This window comes from Hyperolius riggenbachi, chromosome 10 (genome assembly GCF_040937935.1).
Source record: "Hyperolius riggenbachi isolate aHypRig1 chromosome 10, aHypRig1.pri, whole genome shotgun sequence".
Classification (NCBI taxonomy): domain Eukaryota; kingdom Metazoa; phylum Chordata; class Amphibia; order Anura; family Hyperoliidae; genus Hyperolius; species Hyperolius riggenbachi.
Window position 1 is genome coordinate 264,778,994 of NC_090655.1, and position 22,552 is coordinate 264,801,545.

Below are 22,552 nucleotides of genomic sequence, written 5' to 3' on the forward strand. Positions count from 1 at the left end.
CGACCATCCTCTTTCCTTTCATCCCTAATGATAATTGTTCCTCCCCTCAGAATTCTCTAACAGGAAGTGATGATGTTTCTCTATTTGCAGGGCGGAGTCCCGGCATCAGGAACCTCTCAGAGACTCGTCTCTCTGGATCCACAGACTGTACAACGGATGATGATGTCACTGGACAAGAGTCTCCTGCAGATATCCTGGTTACTCCTAGTATTCCTCTAGACTCCCAAAACCTGTCTAACCCTGAAGGGCCTCATACCCAACACAGCTCTCCCCCTGCTGTAGAATCTTATTCCTGGAAATATTTTACTCAGAAATCCCAGCTTGTCATGCCTGAGAGATCTCATACTGGTGAGAACCCCTATTCATGTGCTGAGTGTGGGAAATGTTTTGAGTGTAAATCAAAGCTTGTCACTCATGAGAAATCTCACACTGGTGAGAAGCCCTATTCATGTGCTGAGTGTGGCAAATGTTTTGCTCAGAAGTCAGACCTTGTCAAGCATGAGAGATCTCACACTGGTGAGAAGCCCTATTCATGTGCCAAGTGTGGCAAATGTTTTGCTCAGAAATCAACTCTTGTCACACATGAGAAAACTCATACTGGTGTAAAGCCCTATTCATGTGATGAATGTGGGAAATGTTTTGGGAGTAAATCATACCTTGCCATTCATGAGAGATCTCACACTGGTGAGAAGCCCTATTCATGTGCTGAGTGTGGGAAATGTTTTGCACTGAAAGCAAATCTTGTCATTCATGAGAGATCTCACACTGGTGAGAAGCCCTATTCATGTGCTGAGTGTGGGACATTTTTTGTGAGTAAATCAAACCTTATCACACATCAGAAGTCTCACAGCGGTGAGAAGCCCTATTCATGTGCTGAGTGTGGGAAATGTTTTGGACTGAAAGCACATCTTGTCAGACATAAGAGATCTCACACTGGTGAGAAACCCTATTCATGTGCTGAGTGTGGGAAATGTTATGCACTGAAAGCACATCTTGTCATTCATGAGAGATCTCACACTGGTGAGAAGCCCTATTCATGTGCTGAGTGTGGGACATTTTTTGTGAGTAAACCAAACCTTATCAAACATCAGAAGTCTCACAGCGGTGAGAAGCCCTATTCATGTGCTGAATGTGGAAAATGTTTTGCTCAGAAATCAAGCCTTGTCAGACATGAGAGATCTCACACTTGGGAGAAGCCCTATACATGTGATCAGTGTGGGAAAGGTTATCGGAGTAGAACAGGCCTTGTCATTCATGAGAGATCTCACACTGGTGAGGAGCCTTAATCATGTGCCAAGTGAGCAAAATGGTTTTGGTGTAAGTCACTGCTTATCAGACACTTGTGTTATGTGGGAAATGTTTTGGCTAAAAATGTTTTGATACACTTTGTCTATTTTTATTTTCTTTCACAAGGAGTCACATTTACACAGAATCCCTCTTTCATAATAATCAGTGATTGGTTTGTAAAGCATTTAAGTCCCTGAACTGAGTTGACATGAGATAAACATGGGTACTGTGTATATATAGTACTAAGTCTAGTTAGCTCTTGCCTGTATTTACTTTTTTCATTTTCCATTGCAAAAGTTAATAAACAAGGTGCTTTATCTTTGAATGGGACAGGATCTGGAGTTGCATGCAGCTATGGCTCTCCTGAAGAGTAAATGGAAGCCAAAACACTTTTATCTGGCTAATAAAACAATCTTGATGAGAAGAGAGTGTTAAAAGGCTAATGCTTCATTTTTGTTGGGAGCTGAATCAACTAGATTTTATGTCAAACTGATATGGCTGCTTTGTACAGTTTAGAGTCAGAATTCAATTGCCCTAAAGAAGTACTGTAGGAGTCAGGGGGAAAAATTGTTGAACTTACCTGGGACTTCTAATGGTCTCCCGCAGACGTCCTGTGCCCGTACAGCCACTCACCGATGCTTCGGTCCCCGCCTCCGGTTTACATGGGGAACTTCTGGAATTTCTGACCAAACTATTGCGCCTGCACAGCCGCGCCCTCGCTGCTGCTGATGTCACCAGGAGTGTATTGCGCAGGCCAAGTTCCAGTCTGCGTCTGCGCAGTATGCTCCTGGTGACATCAGCGGAGTGAGGACATGGCTGTTCAGTCGCAGTGGTTTAAGTTCACCTCTCTTTTTTTCCCCCCCTAACCCCCTACAGTATTCCTTTAAAGTGAAAATAAGAATATACCTCAATGTCCAATTAAACTCGCTTATAGATTCCTCCACAGGAGCCTTATCCATGTCTTTTTGCGCTTTGATGCAAATGAGACAATCCTTGGATAAATTGTCCTTGATTGACACTTGGTGATTGCTACATCCCTAGGCAAGGGATTTTAAGTCACATCTGGCCTTCATAAAATATCATCTCATATAGATTATTTCTTTGTACAGCAGAGAGACATTGCATTGTTGGAATGGGTGGAGATAAGTGTCAGAGAACTGGTGGATAATGCCCCAATTTCTTTCACAAATAAGTCCCCAGTATACACCCCTAAATCATTTTTCTGGAGGCTAAATCCATTTCCACTGGCTGAAAAATGCAAGTCTAGGCTTATCCAGCGTGAATTGTCTAATTATGTTGCACTCCATTCCGATCCCTCAGTCTCTGACATAACTATCTGGGAGGCTCAGAATCCTTTTATCAGAGGCCACTTACCCAACATACGACGTATGGGCAGATCGACCAAGGGACTGATCTCTCTCGGTTGGGTGCCATAAACTGCAGGCCGATTCACGAACAATTTGAGTATGAAATATTTCCAGAATCTTCCTGGTGACGTCGCCTCACTGCCTCTGGTGCGGTCTTCCCCTGGTGAAATGTGCCCCGCGCTTGCATACTTTACCCGTAAGTGTCTGCCGCTGGCTCCATCCACGCGCCCCATGTGGTAGCCGCCGTATATGTGAGCACATGTGTGATGTTGTCCCGGCTCAGCTCCCCCCCAGTCTAAATGTTGCCTCCGATGGTCCATGCTTGCATACTTTACCTGCCAGTGTCCACCACTGGCTCCATCCTCCCTCCACGTACACGCTCTGGAGAGAAAGCCCACTCAATTGCAACCCATCTCTTAGTGGATGAAGATGAGCACCATTCAAATATCCTACTCAGAATAGAAGCTTGATGGCATACCTGGCAGAGGGGAAACCCCGTACCTCCCACCGGTTTAGGTAGGGTAAGAACAGAACATCTTATCCCAGCTGGCTTGGCCCCCAAATAACCCCAAATAAATGAATTATGTGTCTGACGAGCCTGGAAACATTTTTAAGGGATACACAGAGGTATTACCTCATTGGTGTGCAGAAGTCTCAGGAAAATTGTCATCTTAATGACAGCTAAAGGACCAAACCAGGACAGATGGGGCTTCATGCTCCAAGATTGCATGTCTGTAATCTAACAATAAGAGGGGGGAAATTTAGATCAGAAAGCCGTGTCAGGTCAGCAGGCAGGCATAAGCCCAGGTACTTGATGTGCACAGGAGCGTACAAGAGAATTCACCGCCGGGAGACTTGGGTGCAGGATACAGCCAGTATGGCTTATTCTGCTGCTGCACAAGTTCCCGGTGGCTTTAATTACTATTCCCCCTCCAGGTCCATGTGGATAGTGGGGAATTATGTAATTCGGCTTCCAGCTGTTGCTGGAAGGGGAATTACAGTGTTTTATATGTAACTTCAGCTCCGTCTTCTGACAGCGCCGAAGTTACTGACTGTGCGCCAACTAAAGCCGTAATTCCTATTTTGGTCTATGGTGGCGCCGGCTGCACCCAAGTCTCCTGCGCTGCATTTGCAGTGTTCGTGCACAGGAGCCTCTTTGAAAGTGAAAGAGATTTGGAGCTTGAATACCACCTCAGTCTTGAGAGAAACATTGAGAGCTTGTGATTTAGTGAAGTTTATTTGGACAAGAAGCCAAACCATGTGATCTCAGCCATGAGACGGGGGAGGTTAGGAATAAAGAGATCATCGACAAAAGCCGAAACTTTGCGTTGCGAACGGTTATTCAAGGCCTCTTGCACACTGCAAGCAAATCAGATTCAGATTCAGATTTTTAATCTGTTTTTACATCCGATTCCGATTCAGATTTTTAATCTTAACTGCATGCTGCGTTTTTTGATCCGTTTTTCTGTTGAATGTATTCAAGGAAAATCGGAATCGGAATCGGAAACGGAATCGGAATCGGAATCGGAAAACGGATTTGCAGTGTGCAGGGAGCCTGAAAGCAGAAAGAAACTCAGCATTTCTACTTTGCTCTAATAGATTATTTACAGCATATTATATACAACCAGCATTTTTTTTTTACTAGAACTGCATTTAAAGGGTTAACACAGGCTTTTATAAGCTTCCCTTCCAGCAGAGCTGGCTGCTTCCGAACTTTACATAATGTTATCTTGTGTTTAATTGTATAAAGTGAGAAATGTAAACAAAGCCTTCTCTCACACTGCCGACTCTGCTGAACAAAGTCAGACAAGCATGAATGCTTTCTGATGCTTTCTGATGAAGTTAGAGGATGAATAAAGCAGTTATAAATAAAATGCAAACTCAGCTCTCAGAGTAAAATAAGTGTACTTTAGAAACATATAATTTCTAAATGAATAATAATATCTATGCACAAAAGCAAAAATGATAACCGTATGGCATATAAAAAGTAGGAAAACATGTTTTTATTGAATATTATGTCAGGGTTTTATACCGCTTTAATTGAGAGGTTGTCTTTTTTTTATCATATGTAGAAAAGGTTCCAGGATAGTTACGTACATAAGCGGAGATAGGGGACGCCCCTGCTGGGTCCCGTTAGCCAGTGTTCCTGACAAAAAGCCATTATCCCTAAATTTAGCTGAAGGGTTTGTATATAGGAGAAAAAGAACCAGTCTAACATCTAATCACCAAGTCCCATGGCCTGAAGTGTGAGTATCAAAAAGTCCCCGGATATTCTTTAGACTGTAAGCTCGCAAGGGCAGGGCTCTCTCCCCCTTTTGTGTCTTGGAAATCATTATACATTTTATTCATCCTGTTACTTTTATCACTGTCATTGCCACTTCTGTATATTCTGTATGCTGTATCATTTTTGTATTTTGTCACTAATTATGTATCTTGTATATTAGTGTACACCATTGTCTGTATTATGTACCCCATGTTTGTTTCTTACTTTGTACAGCGCCACGGAATATGTTGGCACTTTATAAATCAATAATAATATCCTATCAAAGACCTTCTCTGTACTAGTAGAGACAGAAAAAACCCTCAACCAAATGCCGAGAAAGCCAAGCTTGTACTCCGATAGCTACATGGTGCCATCGCTGGCCTCACGGCCCAGAAGGACACCTACCTGATCAGGTGATATGCGGGATTCCTGTACAGGCATTCAACAAGAGAGATGCCAGAATCTTGGTAAAAACCTTCACACCATTGTTTAGCAATGATAGGCCTATAACTGGCACACAATTGCATGCATACTTTACCTGTTGGTGTCTGGCTCCATGCTCCGCCCACATACACACACACCCCAACAGTTTGTCGGCGTGTAGTTGGGCGCAAGTGTGTGATTAGATATTCCAGTTTATAACCACTCTCACTGTGAAGGAATTTTCTAAACAGATGGCAAAAACTTTTTTCCTCCATACGCAGATCATTGTAACGATCGGTGTCAGCAACCAGAGAGAATCTGATTATTGGTGATCTGCAGTATCACCAAGAATACAGATCTATACCTGATTATGGATGATCTGCAGAATCACCAATAATACAGATATAGTACTAACCTCTAGACACCTGAAGCGTGTAAGTGTTTGGTGTAACAGTAGGAATTGAACCACCGGGTAGCAGGTGGTCCAATAAGTAGAGAAAGACTCTACTGCAGTCAAGGGCTCCAGGATGGAGCGTCCCCGACTGGTTTTGCAGCAGGGCCCCCCTCTGAGGAGCAGGGGACCCCTGCAGGAGGACTGAGCACCCAAAGGGTGGGTGACAGCCAGAAGGGTCGGGCAGGCCGGGTCGGCAACACACAGGCAGATAAAGTACAGAGACAGGAGACTGATTCGGTAACCAGGGACAGGCAGGGTCGGCAACAGTAGATCAGAAGTGCGAAGGTACCGAATCAGATAGCAGAAGAGAAGTCAGGAGAGATACAATTCATAAACAGATATCCAATAATGCCTAGTCTTGAGTGTGAGGTCCGTGGTCTCTACACTCTGGAACTGGTCTAAGGAATGACACAGATGATATACAATATTCCTAGTCTGGGGTGTGAGGTCCGTGGTCTCTACACCCTGGAACTGGTCTAAGGAATAACACAGATGATATACAATATTCCTAGTCTGGGGTGTGAGGTCCGTGGTCTCTACACCCTGGAACTGGTCTAAGGAATAACACAGATGATATACAATATTCCTAGTCTGGGGTGTGAGGTCCGTGGTCTCTACACCCTGGAACTGGTCTAAGGAATAACACAGATGATATACAATATTCCTAGTCTGGGGTGTGAGGTCCGTGGTCTCTACACCCTGGAACTATGCTAGAGAATAACACAGATAATAATACAGTGAACTGGCTAAGTGTGGATTCCCAGGTCCTCCTGGTTCCACCACACTGAAGGAACTGACTAAGGTCTGAGTGCTAACACATAGGTATTCGCAACGCCAGACAACCAGCAACTGAACAGCAAGAGATATATATAGTAAAGCGCTCCACAGCGCCGCCCAGCTCCCATCAACCAATCACCTGCTGAGCTGGGATCAGCTGACCGCCTTGATCAGCTGACCCTTTTCCTATTGGCATAAAGAGCCTGTATTGCGGCGCGCGCGCGTAGCTCTCCATCTGTGTGCACTACTAGGTCCAGACAAACCAAAAGCATGTTGCTGCGGGGAAACCGCCGCTCTGTGCGCGGATTCCACCGCCTCACTGCCAGAACGCGCGGCGGTTTCTCCGCAATCCGTCACAATCGTCCCCTTTTCCATTGTACAACCCTAGGGACAAATTGCTCCTCTGCCCTGCTTTTATATTGCCCTCTGATGTATGTATACATGTTAATCGGGTCACTGCTCAGTCATATTTTTTTCAAAGCTAAATAAGCCCAGTTTGTCCAACCTTTCTTGGTAATTGAGTTCTTCCATCCCCCTGATTAATTGAGCTTCCAGTCTTTGTTCCCATTCTAGAAGGTCAATGTCTTTCCTATAGTGTGGTGCCCAAAACTGCATCCTATACTCCAGATGTGGCCTCACAAGTGATTTATACGGAGGGGGTAGGATACTAGCATCTAGAGATTTGATTTTCCATTTTATGCATTCCAGAATTATATTTGCTTTAGCTACCACTCCTTGGCATTTTATATGATTACTTAACTTTTATCAACCAGTATTCCCAAGTCCTTCTCCAAGAGCTGTAAGACATTTATTTTATATGGTGATCTACCATTGGTACGTCCAAGGTGCATGACTTTACATTTTTCAACATTACATAACACTGGAGGTACATCTAGCTGCCTAACCTGGGAGGGGGGCTACATAACACTGGGGCACATCTAGCTGCCTAACCTGGGAGGGGGGGCTACATAACACTGAGGCACATCTAGCTGCCTAACCTGGGAGGGGGGGCTACATAACACTAGGGCACATCTAGCTGCCTAACCTGGGAGGGGGGCTACATAACACTGGGGCACATCTAGCTGCCTAACCTGGGAGGGGGGCTACGTAACACTGGAGGTACATCTAGCTGCCTAACCTGGGAGGTGGGCTACGTAACACTGGGGCACATCTAGCTGCCTAACCTGGGAGGGGGGCTACGTAACACTGGAGGTACATCTAGCTACATAACCTGGGAGGGGGGCTACGTAACACTGGAGGTACATCTAGCTGCGTAACCTGGGAGGGGGGCTACATAACACTGGAGGTACATCTAGCTGCATAACCTGGGAGGGGGCCACATAACACTGGAGGTACATCTAGCTGCGTAACCTGGGAGGGGGGCTACATAACACTGGAGGTACATCTAGCTGCGTAACCTGGGAGGGGGGCTACGTAACACTGGAGGTACATCTAGCTGCGTAACCTGGGAGGGGGCCACATAACACTGGGGCACATCTAGCTGCCTAACCTGGGAGGGGGCCACATAACACTGGGGGCACATTTATCTATATAAACTGGGGAGGGGGCCACCTAATACTGGGGTTTTTCCATGCGCCGGCACCATGGCCCCATTCCATGTCCAATCTGCTGCCCCCCCCCCCCCCCCCCATCCAGTCCCCGGAGAAATGTTTGGACTGAAAAGCGGTCCCTGGGACGAAAAAGGTTGGGCTTAGATTGTGCAAGGGCAGAGCTTTCCCACCCTTTTCTGTCTAGGAATTTATTATACATTTTATTCATCATGTTACTTTTGCCACTGTAATTACCAGTTCTGGCCGCAATAGCCGCACAGGGGGCGATATACAGGCTGGGAACGGGAAGAATCACTCGCGTTCCCATGCCTGTCGGCTGGTGACGGCCAAACCGGAAGTGTTCGCCGGCGGGTCCTGGAGCGTCAGAGCGGGGCTGCGAGTGCACCGATCGGCTGCAGGGGGCTGAGGGAAGCCCCAGGTGAGTAAATCTCATTTTTTTATACTTGACTTAAAGAGGAACTCCAGTGAAAATAATGTAGTATAAAAAGTGCTTTTATTTTTACCATAATTATGTAGGAAGCAAGAAGACCGGCACCATCCATCCAGTATGCAATAAAGCTCTTTTATTAGCTCTTCAAAGGCATAACAGCAGTAAAAGCGACGTTTCAGGGCAACCGCCCCTTTATCAAGCTATGCTGTGCAAGAAACAATCTATCAATGGATTTCACCATCCTTATATACCCCAGCAGCCCACTAGAACAGCCAATCAATACATCCCACTGTCAAACTAACCAATCGTTGTAATCTCACCTTATGCGGACCTGATGGGTGACTGTGTTTCTAGTTCTGCTATTGGAGGATTCAAACTGTGTTTTCCCCACCTCACCCATCTCACCAACGGATGCCTCCATTCCGGCGCACGCCCTATGCTGAAAGCCGCTCCCACGCCGCTCCGGCGGACCTGATGGGGAACTGGCTAACGTGACGTGGAATGCGGAGAAGACTCCGCCCTCCGCGTCACCCAGCAACAGCAGACGCAAGCGGCGTTGCCAACACCGCTCTGCGCTGTGGATGTGACAGGGGAGGGCGCCGGTCGAGGCAGCCAATGGGAGGGGACTCCCAGATGCTAAACATAGGTACATAAAGAAGAACCCTGCAGCACTCAAAATCGCTTTACAATATCTAGTGGACATAGCACGGATAGTGGCAAAAAGAGCCGGGGAGGGGGCATAACATTACATATCTCATCACCATACTCCAAGGCTAGCGCCGAATGCATTATATACGCAATCAGCGTCAGCCATAGCTTAAAAGCAGTAAGCATATATCATATGGGAAAAAAAGGAACTGTAAGGAGTCAGTACAATGTATCTAAACATCTCATATGGCATATTATATGATGAACAGAATGCTGGGCAAACGTGCCCCACATCAATCTCAAAGCTGGACACAATGGGACAGAAGCCAAATGATCAAATAAAAGGCAATAAATCAAATTCTCTATTAAGGCCCCTCGGTTCCATTGTGTCCAGCTTTGTGATCCAAAATGCCTCTCTATATAATAGTCTCTTTACTCTATCACCCCCTCTCCTCAGTGGGCCAACTTGTTCAATAATCATAAATCTAAGTTGACTAACATGGTGTTGGGCCTGCTGAAAATGATATGCTACTGCTTGGTCAGTCAAAGATTCTCTAATCGCATGCTTATGCGACGATAACCGTTTTTTTATTTTTTGTGTGGTCTGCCCAACATATAATAGTCCACACGGGCATTTTAGCGCATATATCACATAGCTAGAATCACATGTAAAGCAATCATTAAGGCTAATTTCACACCAGGACGTTGCGTTAGAGGGGGCGTTAAGGTCGCATAACGTCCCCCTAACGGAACGCCTGGTGGTGCTGGATCTGGACGACAGAGTGAGCCGCGTTGTGCAGCTCACTCTGGCGTCAGTGATGCCGTGATGCGCACTCTTGTGCGCATGCGGCATCACGTGGTCCCGCCGGCCAATCGCCGCACAGAGCGGCTGCTCCAGGAAGTAAACACTGCACGTCATAACGTGCAGTGCACATTAATTAGCCATGTGCCTGGCCGCTCTCCGCTCCTCCCCAACATTACTGAGCATGTGCAAGCAGTCTAACGCGGCTCAGCCGCGTCCAAAGTACTGCATGCAGTACGTTGTCTTGTGACGCAGCGTTACAATGTAACGCAACGTCCGCACTGTGAACAGCCCCATTGATTTTTCATTACTGTGCGGTGGGCTGCGTTACAGGCTGCTCTAACGTGCGCCTGTAACGTCCTACTGTGAAACCAGCCTTATTTTAAATTTAGTTCCTCTATGTGGGTGTACAATATGGTCACCCTTAATTACTGAATTACAATGTACACAGTGCATACACGGAAACGTGCCTTTGCAATTAGATTTTGATTGACTTCTCACAGTAGGATCGGCATGGACCAAACGGTCCCGCAAGTTAGGGGCCCTCTTATAGGAGATAAGTAGAGGATTCTTAAAGTACTGTATATCAGGGAAGCTGTTCGAGAGTAGATATCATAATTATGTATAAATGATTTAGTCAGTGTTTGCTCATTGTAAAATCTTTCCTCTCCCCGATTTACATTCTGACATTTATTACACGGTGACATTGTTACTGTGGGCAGGTTATGTATAGTTACATAGTTATTTTGGTTGAAAAAAGACATACGTCCATCGAGTTCAACCAGTATAAAGTACAACACCAGCCTGCTCCCTCACATATCCCTGTTGATCCAGAGGAAGGCGAAAAAACCCTTACAAGGCATGGTCCAATTAGCCCCTAAAGGGAAAATTCCTTCCCGACTCCAGATGGCAATCAGATAAAATCCCTGGATCAACATCATTAGGCATTACCTAGTAATTGTAGCCATGGATGTCTTTCAACGCAAGGAAAGCATCTAAGCCCCCTTTAAATGCAGGTATAGAGTTTGCCATAACGACTTCCTGTGGCAATGCATTCCACATCTTAATCACTCTTACTGTAAAGAACCCTTTCCTAAATAAATGGCTAAAACGTTTTTCCTCCATGCGCAGATCATGTCCTCTAGTCCTTTGAGAAGGCCTAGGGACAAAAAGCTCATCCGCCAAGGTATTATATTGCCCTCTGATGTATTTATACATGTTAATTAGATCCCCTCTAAGGCGTCTTTTCTCTAGACTAAATAAACCCAGTTTATCTAACCTTTCTCGATAAGTGAGACCTTCCATCCCACGCATCAATTTTGTTGCTCGTCTCTGCACCTGCTCTAAAACTGCAATATCTTTTTTGTAATGTGGTGCCCAGAACTGAATTCCATATTCCAGATGTGGCCTTACTAGAGAGTTAAACAGGGGCAATATTATGCTAGCATCTCGAGTTTTTATTTCCCTTTTAATGCATCCCAAAATTTTGTTAGCTTTAGCTGCAGCTGCTTGGCATTGAGTAGCTGTTTCTAGCTGTTCTGGCTGTTACAGACAGCTGTAAACAGCTATTTCCTGTCTGTGAGCATTGTTACATTGTGGCAGTTTGCCCAGAGTACCGCGGTCCCAGAGCTTTTTGTGGCAGGGGTTTCAGCACAAAATCAGTCATACAGCGCCCCCTGGTGGTCTGTTTGTGAAAAGCATTATATTTCTCATGTAAAAGGGGGTATCGGCTACTGATTGGGCTAAAGTTCAATTCTAGATTGGAGTTTATCTTTAAGGATCACTTTAAAGGGAAGTCTGAAGTGAAAATTAACAGCAGAAGGTAAAGAGGCGCCCAATGTATATACATTTATATACATTGGGCGCCTCTTTACCCCCCCCCCCCCCTCCCGTCCTCGTAGGAGGAGGATCCAGCGCACCCACCTAAGGTGTGCAGATGTTTTTTTGCTAAGAGAGCGACCAAATTCAGGATTGCTGGCTAACCTGAGTGGAGTCAGGTTTAGCACACTCCACGTGCCTGAAGTGGTCGGTTGTCCCCAGGTGCAACCCACCTTTGTGAGTACCTTTCTACAGAAGTATTTTTTACCCAATACTTGTGACACACTGCACCATTTGGGCTCCCATTTGCCTTTGTTTTTTCTTTCCAGTACTGTACATTTGTATGTGTAGTACAGATAACAAATAGAACGTTAGTAGCACAGATATGAGTCTGATACTGTTTCCTGTACAGGAAGAGTTAAGAAACTTCAGTTGTTATCTGCGCAAAAGAGCTTCTCTGAGCTCACTGACCTGACTTGGGTCGCTGTTTTCTGAGGCACTTGTACATCAAAGAAACAGTCAGAGACACAGATAAGATTTTTACTGCAGAGAAGGTGAAAGGATCATTAGCTCTGCTTGTGTTATAGTTTAAAATACAGAGTGTGGCTGTTATTGCAAATATGACAGAAATATGAAATGTTATGAAAAAAAGCTAGACATATACAAATTAAATATGAGACTGTTTTCTTTGCTACTAATGTTCTACTAATCATCAGTATTTCACATACAAATCATTACATCATAAGTTTATTTTTCACCTCAGTGTCACTTTAACTGCATCAATTAGATTTACTGTAATAAATAAGTTACATTGTTATAATTAAATAGACCATTCTTAGCTCAGTGTTTGTAGCCAGAGCTCTCTGTAACATTGCAGCTCTGTAGTCTGTCACTGGTGTTTAGTCAACGTTTAAAATACAGTCCATGTTTATATAAATTAATGCAAATTAAAAATGGTCCAATGAAATGAAGCTGGGGTGGGATACGATTGGTCAGTTTTCAGGCTGCATACGTTTGCATAATCCTGCAGCAACTTGGACAGACACAGGCGTGTTTCCCATCCCAACAGGGTGACTTCCCTTCACCTCCATCCACTCCACAAGATTCTGCCACAATATACCAGATGCCATTGCCGACCTTCACACTCCCCGGACTGTAGAGCTGAGTCACAGCAGCCAGAAGCAGCAGGGAGCAGGGATACCCTTCAGTATGGCCACACTGATAGGCGACACCGCAGGGGGATGGGGTATTGCCCTTGTGTAGGTATACAGCACACACTACTCAAAATGCTCTGTATGATCTGCTATGACCCAGGCTGCCCTCCAGGTGCAGATGCTGCAGTCACACAGCCACTCATTCACACATATGTCAGAAGCCTTCCCCATCATTTGATTGGTCCCTGGCTGCCATAACACTGAAGATTCCCACCTCAGAGCCTAGGAAGAGGCAGGGATCACAACATGGGGTAAAACATGGGCACCTAGACGTTCCCAAGCCTGGTTCCCACCAGGCAAAGTGGTTATAGGTGATACACCCCTTACCTATTCCCACAAAGGGTTACTAGTAAAAAAAAAAAAAAAAAGACAGTTTTAATATTCTGGACTACTAACGAAAAATACCTATCAGCCCAGGAGGCCATTCAGGACCATCTCGGCCAAGAATGTAGTGTGACCAGGTGTACCACGACATACAGATACCGCCTGACTGATGCCAGAGCCCATTGTTCCCCTCCTCACCCCCAGCAACTCCTAACTGGACTGCAAGCTGCTCCATCATCCCCCTTCTATAGCAATAAATATGCATTGTAATGTGTCTGTATTGCACCAGACTGTCACATGAGAGATAGAGCACTGGTCTGCACAGGCAACAATCTTCAATTGTGTGTACAAACCTCTATACCTGCTGCACACTGGCCAACTCCCACACCAGCTATAGTGAGTGCAGGGCTTGTGGTATGGGGGTTATTAGCGACAGTGAGTGCAGGGCTTGTGGTATGGGAATGTATCAGCTATAGTGAGTGCAGGGCTTGTGGTATGGGAGTGTATCAGCTATAGGGAGTGCAGGGCTTGTGGTATGGGAGTGTATCAGCTATAGTGAGTGCACGGCTTGTGGTATAGGGAGTGTATCAGCTATAGTGCGGGCAGGGCTTGTGGTATGGGGGTTATTAGCGACAGTGAGTGCAGGGCTTGTGGTATGGGAATGTATCAGCTATAGTGAGTGCAGGGCTTGTGGTATGGGGGTGTATCAGCTCTAGTGAGTGCAGGGCTTGTGGTATGGGAGTGTATCAGCTATAATGAGTGCAGTGCTTGTGGTATGGGGGTGTATCAGCTATAGTGAGTGCAGAGCTTGTGGTATGGGAGTGTATCAGCTATAGGGAGTGCAGGGTTTGTGGTATGGGAGTGTATCAGCTATAGCGAGTGCAATGCTTGTTGTATGGGAGTCTATCAGCTATAGTGGGTGCAGGGCTTGTGGTATGGGAGTTTATCGGCTATAGTGAGTGCAGGGCTTGTGGTATGGGAGTGTATCAGCTATAGTGAGTGCAGGGCTTGTGGTATGGGAGTGTATCAGCTATAGTGAGTGCAGGGCTTGTGGTATGGGATAGTGTTGGGCGAACAGTGTTCGCCACTGTTCGGGTTCTGCAGAACATCACCCTGTTCGGGTGATGTTCGAGTTCGGCCGAACACCTGACGGTGCTCGGCCAAACCGTTCGGCCACATGGCCGAACTAAGAGCGCATGGCCGAACGTTCCCCGAACGTTCGGCTAGCGCTGTGATTGGCCGAACGGGTCACGTGGTTCGGACCCGAACGCGCTCTGATTGGCCGAACGGTCACGTGGTTCGGGTAAATAAATACCCGAACCACGTCATATCTCCGCCATTTGTCTGTGGGTTTAGCTTTGGGTAGGCAGGCAGGGTAGTTCGCGCTCCAGCCACGCTAGCCAGGGTCCCCCCTGTCATTGTGTCACTGCTGGGAACAGTAGTACACCGCTTGCTCAGCCACACTATATAGCATTCTGTTTACTGCCACTCTGTGTACCTCGCTCAGCCACACTATATAGCATTCTGTTTACTGCCACTCTGTGTCTGCTGGGAATAGTAGTACACCGCTTGCTCAGCCACACTATATAGCATTCTGTTTACTGCCACTCTGTGTACCTCGCTCAGCCACACTATATAGCATTCTGTTTACTGCCACTCTGTGTCTGCTGGGAATAGTGGTACACCGCTCGCTCAGCCACACTATATAGCATTCTGTTCACTGTTCTGTGTCTGTTTGGAATAGTGGTACACCGCTCGCTCAGCCACACTATATAGCATTCTGTTTACTGTTCTGTGTCTGCTGGGAATAGTGGTACACCGCTCGCTCAGCCACACTATATAGCATTCTGTTTACTGTTCTGTGTCTGCTGGGAATAGTGGTACACCGCTCGCTCAGCCACACTATATAGCATTCTGTTTACTGTTCTGTGTCTGCTGGGAACAGTAGTACACCGCTCGCTCAGCCAGAGTATATAGCATTGTGTTTACTGCCACTCTGTGTACACCGCTCAGCCAGACTATATACCATTGTTTACTGACACTCTGTGTACACCGCTCAGCCAGACTATATACCATTGTTTACTGACACTCTGTGTACACCGCTCAGCCAGACTATATACCATTGTTTACTGAAACTCTGTGTACACCGCTCAGCCAGACTATATACCATTGTTTACTGCCACTCTGATTCTGCTGGGAACAGTAGTACACCGCTCGCTCAGCCAGACTATATACCATTGTTTACTGACACTATATAGCAGACTATATAGCATTGTGTGTACACCGCTCAGCCAGACTATATACCATTGTTTACTGACACTCTGTGTACACCGCTCAGCCAGACTATATACCATTGTTTACTGCCACTCTGATTCTGCTGGGAACAGTAGTACACCGCTCGCTCAGCCAGACTATATACCATTGTTTACTGCCACTCTGATTCTGCTGGGAACAGTAGTACACCGCTCGCTCAGCCAGACTATATACCATTGTTTACTGACACTCTGTGTACACCGCTCAGCCAGACTATATACCATTGTTTACTGCCACTCTGATTCTGCTGGGAACAGTAGTACACCGCTCGCTCAGCCAGACTATATAGCATTGTGTTTACTGCCACTCTGTGTACACCGCTCAGCCACACTATATAGCATTGCGTACTCTGCCAGTCAGTGTGTATATTGCTGGGATCAGTAATACTCCACTCACCGTCAACCACTATATGAGCTCAACATGAGTTCCCCAGAGACCTCCGCTGTGAGCAGCACTCCCAACAACAGCAACAGCCAACGCCCCACGCAAGCTATAACATCCACCCCAGCAGCCAGTGGTCAGCAGCAGCCCTCCCCGGAGGAGAACGTTGTGTCCATCAGTCCGTCGCCAGAGCGATTAATGAGGGCTGCCATTGAGGAGATGATGGGGCCTGATGTGGAGGAGGAGGTCTGGCTCAGGCCAGCATCCCAAGTTAATGTTGAGGACGATGAGGGGTCTGTGTCTGGGGATGTTGGGGTGGCAGAGGTGGTGGGTGGGTCAGACTCAGGAGAAGAGTTGTATGATGAGGATGATGATCGGGACCATCTGTATGTGCCTCAGAGTCCGACCCCGGAAAACATGTTGTATCGTGTGTTTAGGTACTAAAATCTGCGTTCCCTCCCAGTAGTGTTGGGCGAACAGTGTTTGCCACTGTTTGGGTTCTGCAGAACATCACCCTGTTCGGGGTGACTATATAGCAGACTATATAGCATTGTGTTTAATGCCACTCTGTGTACACGGCTCAGCCACACTATATAGCATTGTGTTTACTTCCACTCTGTGTCTGCTGGGAACAGTAGTACACCGCTCACCCGCCACTGTATAGCATTGTGCTCTGTGTCACTGCTGACAATAGTGGTACACCGCTCACCCACCACTGTATAGCATTTCTGTACTGCCACTGTACTGCTGCCAGTCAGCGTGTACTTTAAGGATAAGTGAAATGAGGAAGAAATCCGGTGAAAGAGGGAGGGGCAAGGGAAGAGGTGTTTCCCCTGACGGTTCACGTACAGGCCACAGGGGAGCACCCAAGAAAACCCACTCAATACTGCCCATGTTGTCCAGGACAACAACCCTCACAGATCCAAAAGAACAGGACCAGATAATTACTTGGATGACCTCTCAAGCGTCCAGCAGTGGGTTAAGCAGCACCAGCACATCACGCACGAGGTCCGAGTCCTCAGCCAGTTAAAGTCTGGGCTTTCTTTGAAGACTGCACTGAGGATGTTACCATGGCGATTTGCAAGGTGTGCAAGACCCGCCTGAGCAGGGGGAAAAGTATTAACAACCTCTCCACCACCAGCATGAGCCGCCACATTCTATCCAAACATCCCACTCTGTGGGCAAACGCGGCAGGACAGGGTACCACCAGCAACACTGCCTCCCTTGGGTTCACCAGACTCACCACCAGACCCGCCTCAGCAGCAGCAGTAGCCCAGCCATTGCGTGGTTCACAACATTCACAAACATCAGACGATGCTGACACTGTCACTTTCCGGACTAGTGCTCTTGAGGTCTCCCAGTGTTCATCAAACACAACAACCAACAGCCCTTCGGTGTGCAGCGCTACGGTTGAGTTGTCTGTCTCTGAGATGTTTGAGCACAAGAGGAAATTGCCAGCAAATGACCCCCGGGCCGTGGCAGTAACAGCCAGCCAGCATAGCCAAGCTTCTGGCCTGCGAAATGCTGCCATATCGAGTGGTGGAGACAAACAGCTTCAAGGGCATGATGTCAGTGGCCATCCCACGTTACGTGGTTCCCAGCCGCTACCACTTTGCGCGCTCTGCAGTGCCTGAGTTGCATGAGCACGTGGTCAGCTAAATAACCCGAAGCTTGAAGAATGCCGTTGCCTGCAAGGTTCACCTCACCACTGACACCTGGACGAGTGCGTTCGGCCAGGGTCGATACATCTCCCTTACCGCGCACTGGGTGAACCTTGTGGAGCCTGGCAGCGATTCCTCACCTGCTACGGCGCGGGTGTTGCCCACGCCGCAAACAGCTGGATAACAACAGCAGCACCTACCTCTCTGACTCCTTCTCCTCCAACGCATCTCAAAGCTGTACCTCATCCGGAAATGCTAACCCAGCACCAGCAGCAGTAGGATCGTGGAAGCAGTGCAGCACAGCTGTTGGCATGCGTCAGCAAGCGTTGCTGAAGCTGATCTGCCTTGGGGATAAGCAGCACACAGGGGAGGAAATTTGGAGGGGAATAAAGGAACAGACGGATTTGTGGCTGGCACCGCTGGACCTGAAACCGGGCATGAAGCTAGACACCTGGCACGAACTGGCAATGTACGCAATAGAGGTGCTGGCTTGCCCGGCAGCCAGCGTTATGTCGGAACGCTGTTTCAGTGCTGCCGGAGGCATCATCACAGATCGGCGTATCCGCCTCTCCACAGAAAATGCAGACCGTCTGACTCAAATTAAAATGAATCAATCCTGGATTGGAAACGACTACGCAACACTCCTGGACCCCAACCAAGTAACATGACCGATGAACATCTGGGATGGTTTAGCGTTTCCGGTCCCTGTTTATTGAACCTCTCATCTGTATTACATTTATGACTGCATGGCGGCAAAAAGCATTGCTGCTATATCCGCACGCTTTTTGTCCTCATGCAAGGCCTGGGTTGTTGTGTCTCACAAAGCGTGGCCTTCTCCTCCTGCGCCTCCTCCTGTTCCATCACGTGTGCTGCTGCTGCTGCTGCTGGGTTACCGTTGCCGGTCCCTGTTTATGGAACCTCTTATCTTTATTACATTTATGACTACATGGCGGTACAAAGCATGCTATCCGCACGCTTTTTGTCCTCATGCAAGGCCTGGGTTGTTGTGTCTCACAAAGCGTGGCCTTCTCCTCCTGCGCCTCCTCCTGTTCCATCACGTGTGCTGCTGCTGCTGCTGCTGCTGCTGGGTTACCGTTGCCGGTCCCTGTTTATGGAACCTCTTATCTTTATTACATTTATGACTACATGGCGGTACAAAGCATGCTATCCGCACGCTTTTTGTCCTCATGCAAGGCCTGGGTTGTTGTGTCTCACAAAGCGTGGCCTTCTCCTCCTGCGCCTCCTCCTGTTCCATCACGTGTGCTGCTGCTGCTGCTGCTGCTGCTGGGTTACCGTTGCCGGTCCCTGTTTATGGAACCTCTTATCTTTATTACATTTATGACTACATGGCGGTACAAAGCATGCTATCCGCACGCTTTTTGTCCTCATGCAAGGCCTGGGTTGTTGTGTCTCACAAAGCGTGGCCTTCTCCTCCTGCGCCTCCTCCTGTTCCATCACGTGTGCTGCTGCTGCTGCTGCTGCTGGGTTAGCGTTGCCGCGTGGTCCCTGTTTATTGAACCTCTTATCTTTATTACATTTATGACTACATGGCGGTACAAAGCATGCTATCCGCACGCTTTTTGTCCTCATGCAAGGCCTGGGTTGTTGTGTCTCACAAAGCGTGGCCTTCTCCTCCTGCGCCTCCTCCTGTTCCATCACGTGTGCTGCTGCTGGGTTAGCGTTGCCGCGTGGTCCCTGTTTATTGAACCACTTATCTTTATTACATTTATGACTGCATGGTGGTACAAAGCATGCTATCCGCACGCTTCTTGTCCTCATGCAAGGCCTGGGTTGTTGTGTCTCAAAGCGTGGCCTTCTCCTCCTGCGCCACCCTCCTCCTGTTCCATCACGTGTGCTGCTGCTGGGTTAGCATTACCGGTCCCTTTTCCTGGAACCTCTTATATGTATTACATTTATGACTGCATGCCGACAAAAAGCATGTTACCTGTGCAAAGAAAACAGACATTTCCCGCATTTAAAAGACAGTTTTCCCTTTGAAACTTTAAAATCGATTTTCTCAAAAACTATAAGCTCTTTTTGCTAAATTTTTTTTCCTCTTGTACCCACTCCCAAGGTGCACATACCCTGTAAATTTGGGGTATGTAGCATGTAAGGAGGCTTTACAAACCACAAAAGTTCGGGTCCCCATTGACTTCCATTATGTTCGGAGTTCGGGTCGAACACCCGAACATCGCGGCCATGTTCGGCCTGTTCGGCCCGAACCCGAACATCTAGATGTTCGCCCAACACTAGTATGGGAGTGTATCAGCTATAGTGAGTGCAGGGCTTGTGGTATGGGGTGTATCAGCTATAGTGAGTGCAGGGCTTGTGGTATGGAAGTGTATCAGCTATAGTGAGTGCAGGGCTTGTGGTATGGGGGTGTATCAGCTATAGTGAGTGCAGGACATGTGGTATGGGTGTGTATCAGCTATAGTGAGTGCATGGCTTGTGGTATGGGAGTGTATCAGCTATAGTGAGTGCAGGGCTTGTGGTATGGAAGTGTATCAGCTATAGTGAGTGCAGGGCTTGTGGTATGGGAGTGTATCAGCTATAGTGAGTGCAGGACTTGTGGTATGGGAGTGTATCAGCTATAGTGAGTGCAGGGCTTGTGGTATGGAAGTGTATCAGCTATAGTGAGTGCAGGGCTTGTGGTATGGGAATGTATCAGCTATAGTGAGTGCAGGGCTTGCGGTATGGGAGTGTGTCGGCTATAGTGAGTGCAGGGCTTGTGGTATGGGAGTGTGTCAGCTATAGTGAGTGCAGGACATGTGGTATGGGTGTGTATCAGCTATAGTGAGTGCAGGGCTTGTGGTATGGGAGTGTATCAGCTATAGTGAGTGCAGGGCTTGTGGTATGGGAAGTGTATCAGCTATAGTGAGTGCAGGGCTTGTGGGAGTGTATCAGCTATAGTGAGTGCAGGGCTTGTGGTATGGGAGTGTATCAGCTATAGTGAGTGCAGGGCTTGTGGTATGGGAGTGTATCAGCTATAGTGAGTGCAGGGCTTGTGGTATGGGAGTGTATCAGCTATAGTGAGTGCAGGGCTTGTGGTATGGGAGTGTATCAGCTATAGTGAGTGCAGGGATTGTGGTATGGGGAGTGTATCAGCTATAGTGAGTGCAGGGCTTGTGGTATGGGGGTGTATCAGCTATAGTGAGTGCAGGGCTTGTGGTATGGGAGTGTATCAGCTATAGTGAGTGCAGGGCTTGTGGTATGAGGGTGTATCAGCTATAGTGAGTGCAGGGCTTGTGGTATGGGAGTGTATCAGCTATAGTGAATGCAGGGCTTGTGGTATGGGAGTGTATCAGCTATAGTGAATGCAGGGCTTGTGGTATGGGAGTGTATCAGCTATAGTGAATGCAGGGCTTGCGGTATGGGAGTGTGTCAGCTACATACCTCCCAACTTTTTGAGATGAGAAAGAGGGACACTTAAGCCACACCCATGCCACACACCTAGCCACGCCCCCAAAACAACCCTAGTCACGCATTCCAAACAGATTTTATAAGAAAAATATTTTGTTTTATTATTCAAACCACACTGATTCTTTCTATCCTGGTTCATTTTACTTCATGTTTACATTTGAAAATAAATATATCAAATTGGAAGAAGGATGGGAATAAAAGTTAAGAGCTAATAGAAACACATTTTTTTCTGTAGAAACTAGAAAACTACATAGATTTACATTACAACAGTCCTGAAAGTGGGACAAATAAGAAGGAAAGAGGGACAGACTGAGGGACAGGGGCAGGGTTCCCAGAAAGGGACAGTTGGGAGCTAAGTAATGAGTGCACACAAATAAACTGTGCAATACAATCACACAGGAAAAAAGCATGTGTGCAAAGAACCAATGACCAGGAAACAATCTGCAACAAGAGAAAGTGCCCAGAAAGAGAAGCAGCAATCTGTGAACACTCACTAGAGACATGAAAGGCTGCCCACGGAAGAGGACCAAAGAGATGAAAGATGAGCTCCAGTCCAGTAGGGAGATCAGAGGCTCAGTGAGGCAGTGATAGAGATAAGGCTGATAAAGACAACACTGAAAATGCACGGGAGACCAGAGAGAGCTGTGGTGTCACAAAAGTAGCTCACCAGCTCTGCTATGCTCTTTCTGGTCTGCTCTCCCGGGAAGCTGCAGCACTTCAGGTTTGCCGCTCTCTCCAGCACAAGCACACCTCCTTCTCCACTGGGAGGAGGAGCTATAGACGAATCCCCCTGTGAGTGCTTTACAGCCAATTAAAGCATGAAACGTCATGCACAGGCGCAGTAGTTTTTTCACGGAGAGATGGTATTTTTCACTTATCGGCACTGTACTTTAATTATGGGCATTACTACAGACCGCTTAAAGCGGACCCAAACCAAACATTTTTTTTTATTCAAAATATTTAGTTGCACCGCTCTGACACATACAAAGATAAATAAACACTCCTTCAAGCCTATGAGCATTTCAGTGCATGTTTTTCACCCTACTCTTTGCATTACTAGGGTTATACAGGTGGCAGCCATTAGCAATTCCTCCTTTGCTGGACACCATCTACTCCACCAGTTTGCCGGATTATTTGCCGGCAATATGAAAGGAAGGGAGTGGTTTCTCCAATAAATGTAAAATATTTTATATTTGTCATCATGCAGCTGAAAAAAGGCTGCTATTTATTATTATAATTTAGAAAATAGATTTTATTTCTGAAATCTTGTATTTTTAGTTTGGGTCCACTTTAAACTGCCCAACTTTTTCACAGGCAGCCTGTAAGTATACTGGCAACACGGGAAGGTGACAAGCAGGCTGCACAGTGTTGGTGTCTGCATAGAGAGGGAGAGAGATAG

General features: G+C 47.0%; 1 protein-coding gene across 1 annotated transcript in view; it reads left to right on the top strand.

Annotated features, from left to right (window-relative positions):
- LOC137535434 (zinc finger protein 208-like) overlaps positions 1 to 22,552 on the top strand; it is a 126,827-nt gene that overhangs the window by 58,922 nt on the left and 45,353 nt on the right. The window contains exon 7 of the mRNA XM_068257268.1: positions 91 to 1,163. Coding sequence (XP_068113369.1) covers positions 91 to 1,163 — 1,073 coding nt within the window. The remainder of the gene's footprint in view (positions 1 to 90; positions 1,164 to 22,552) is intronic.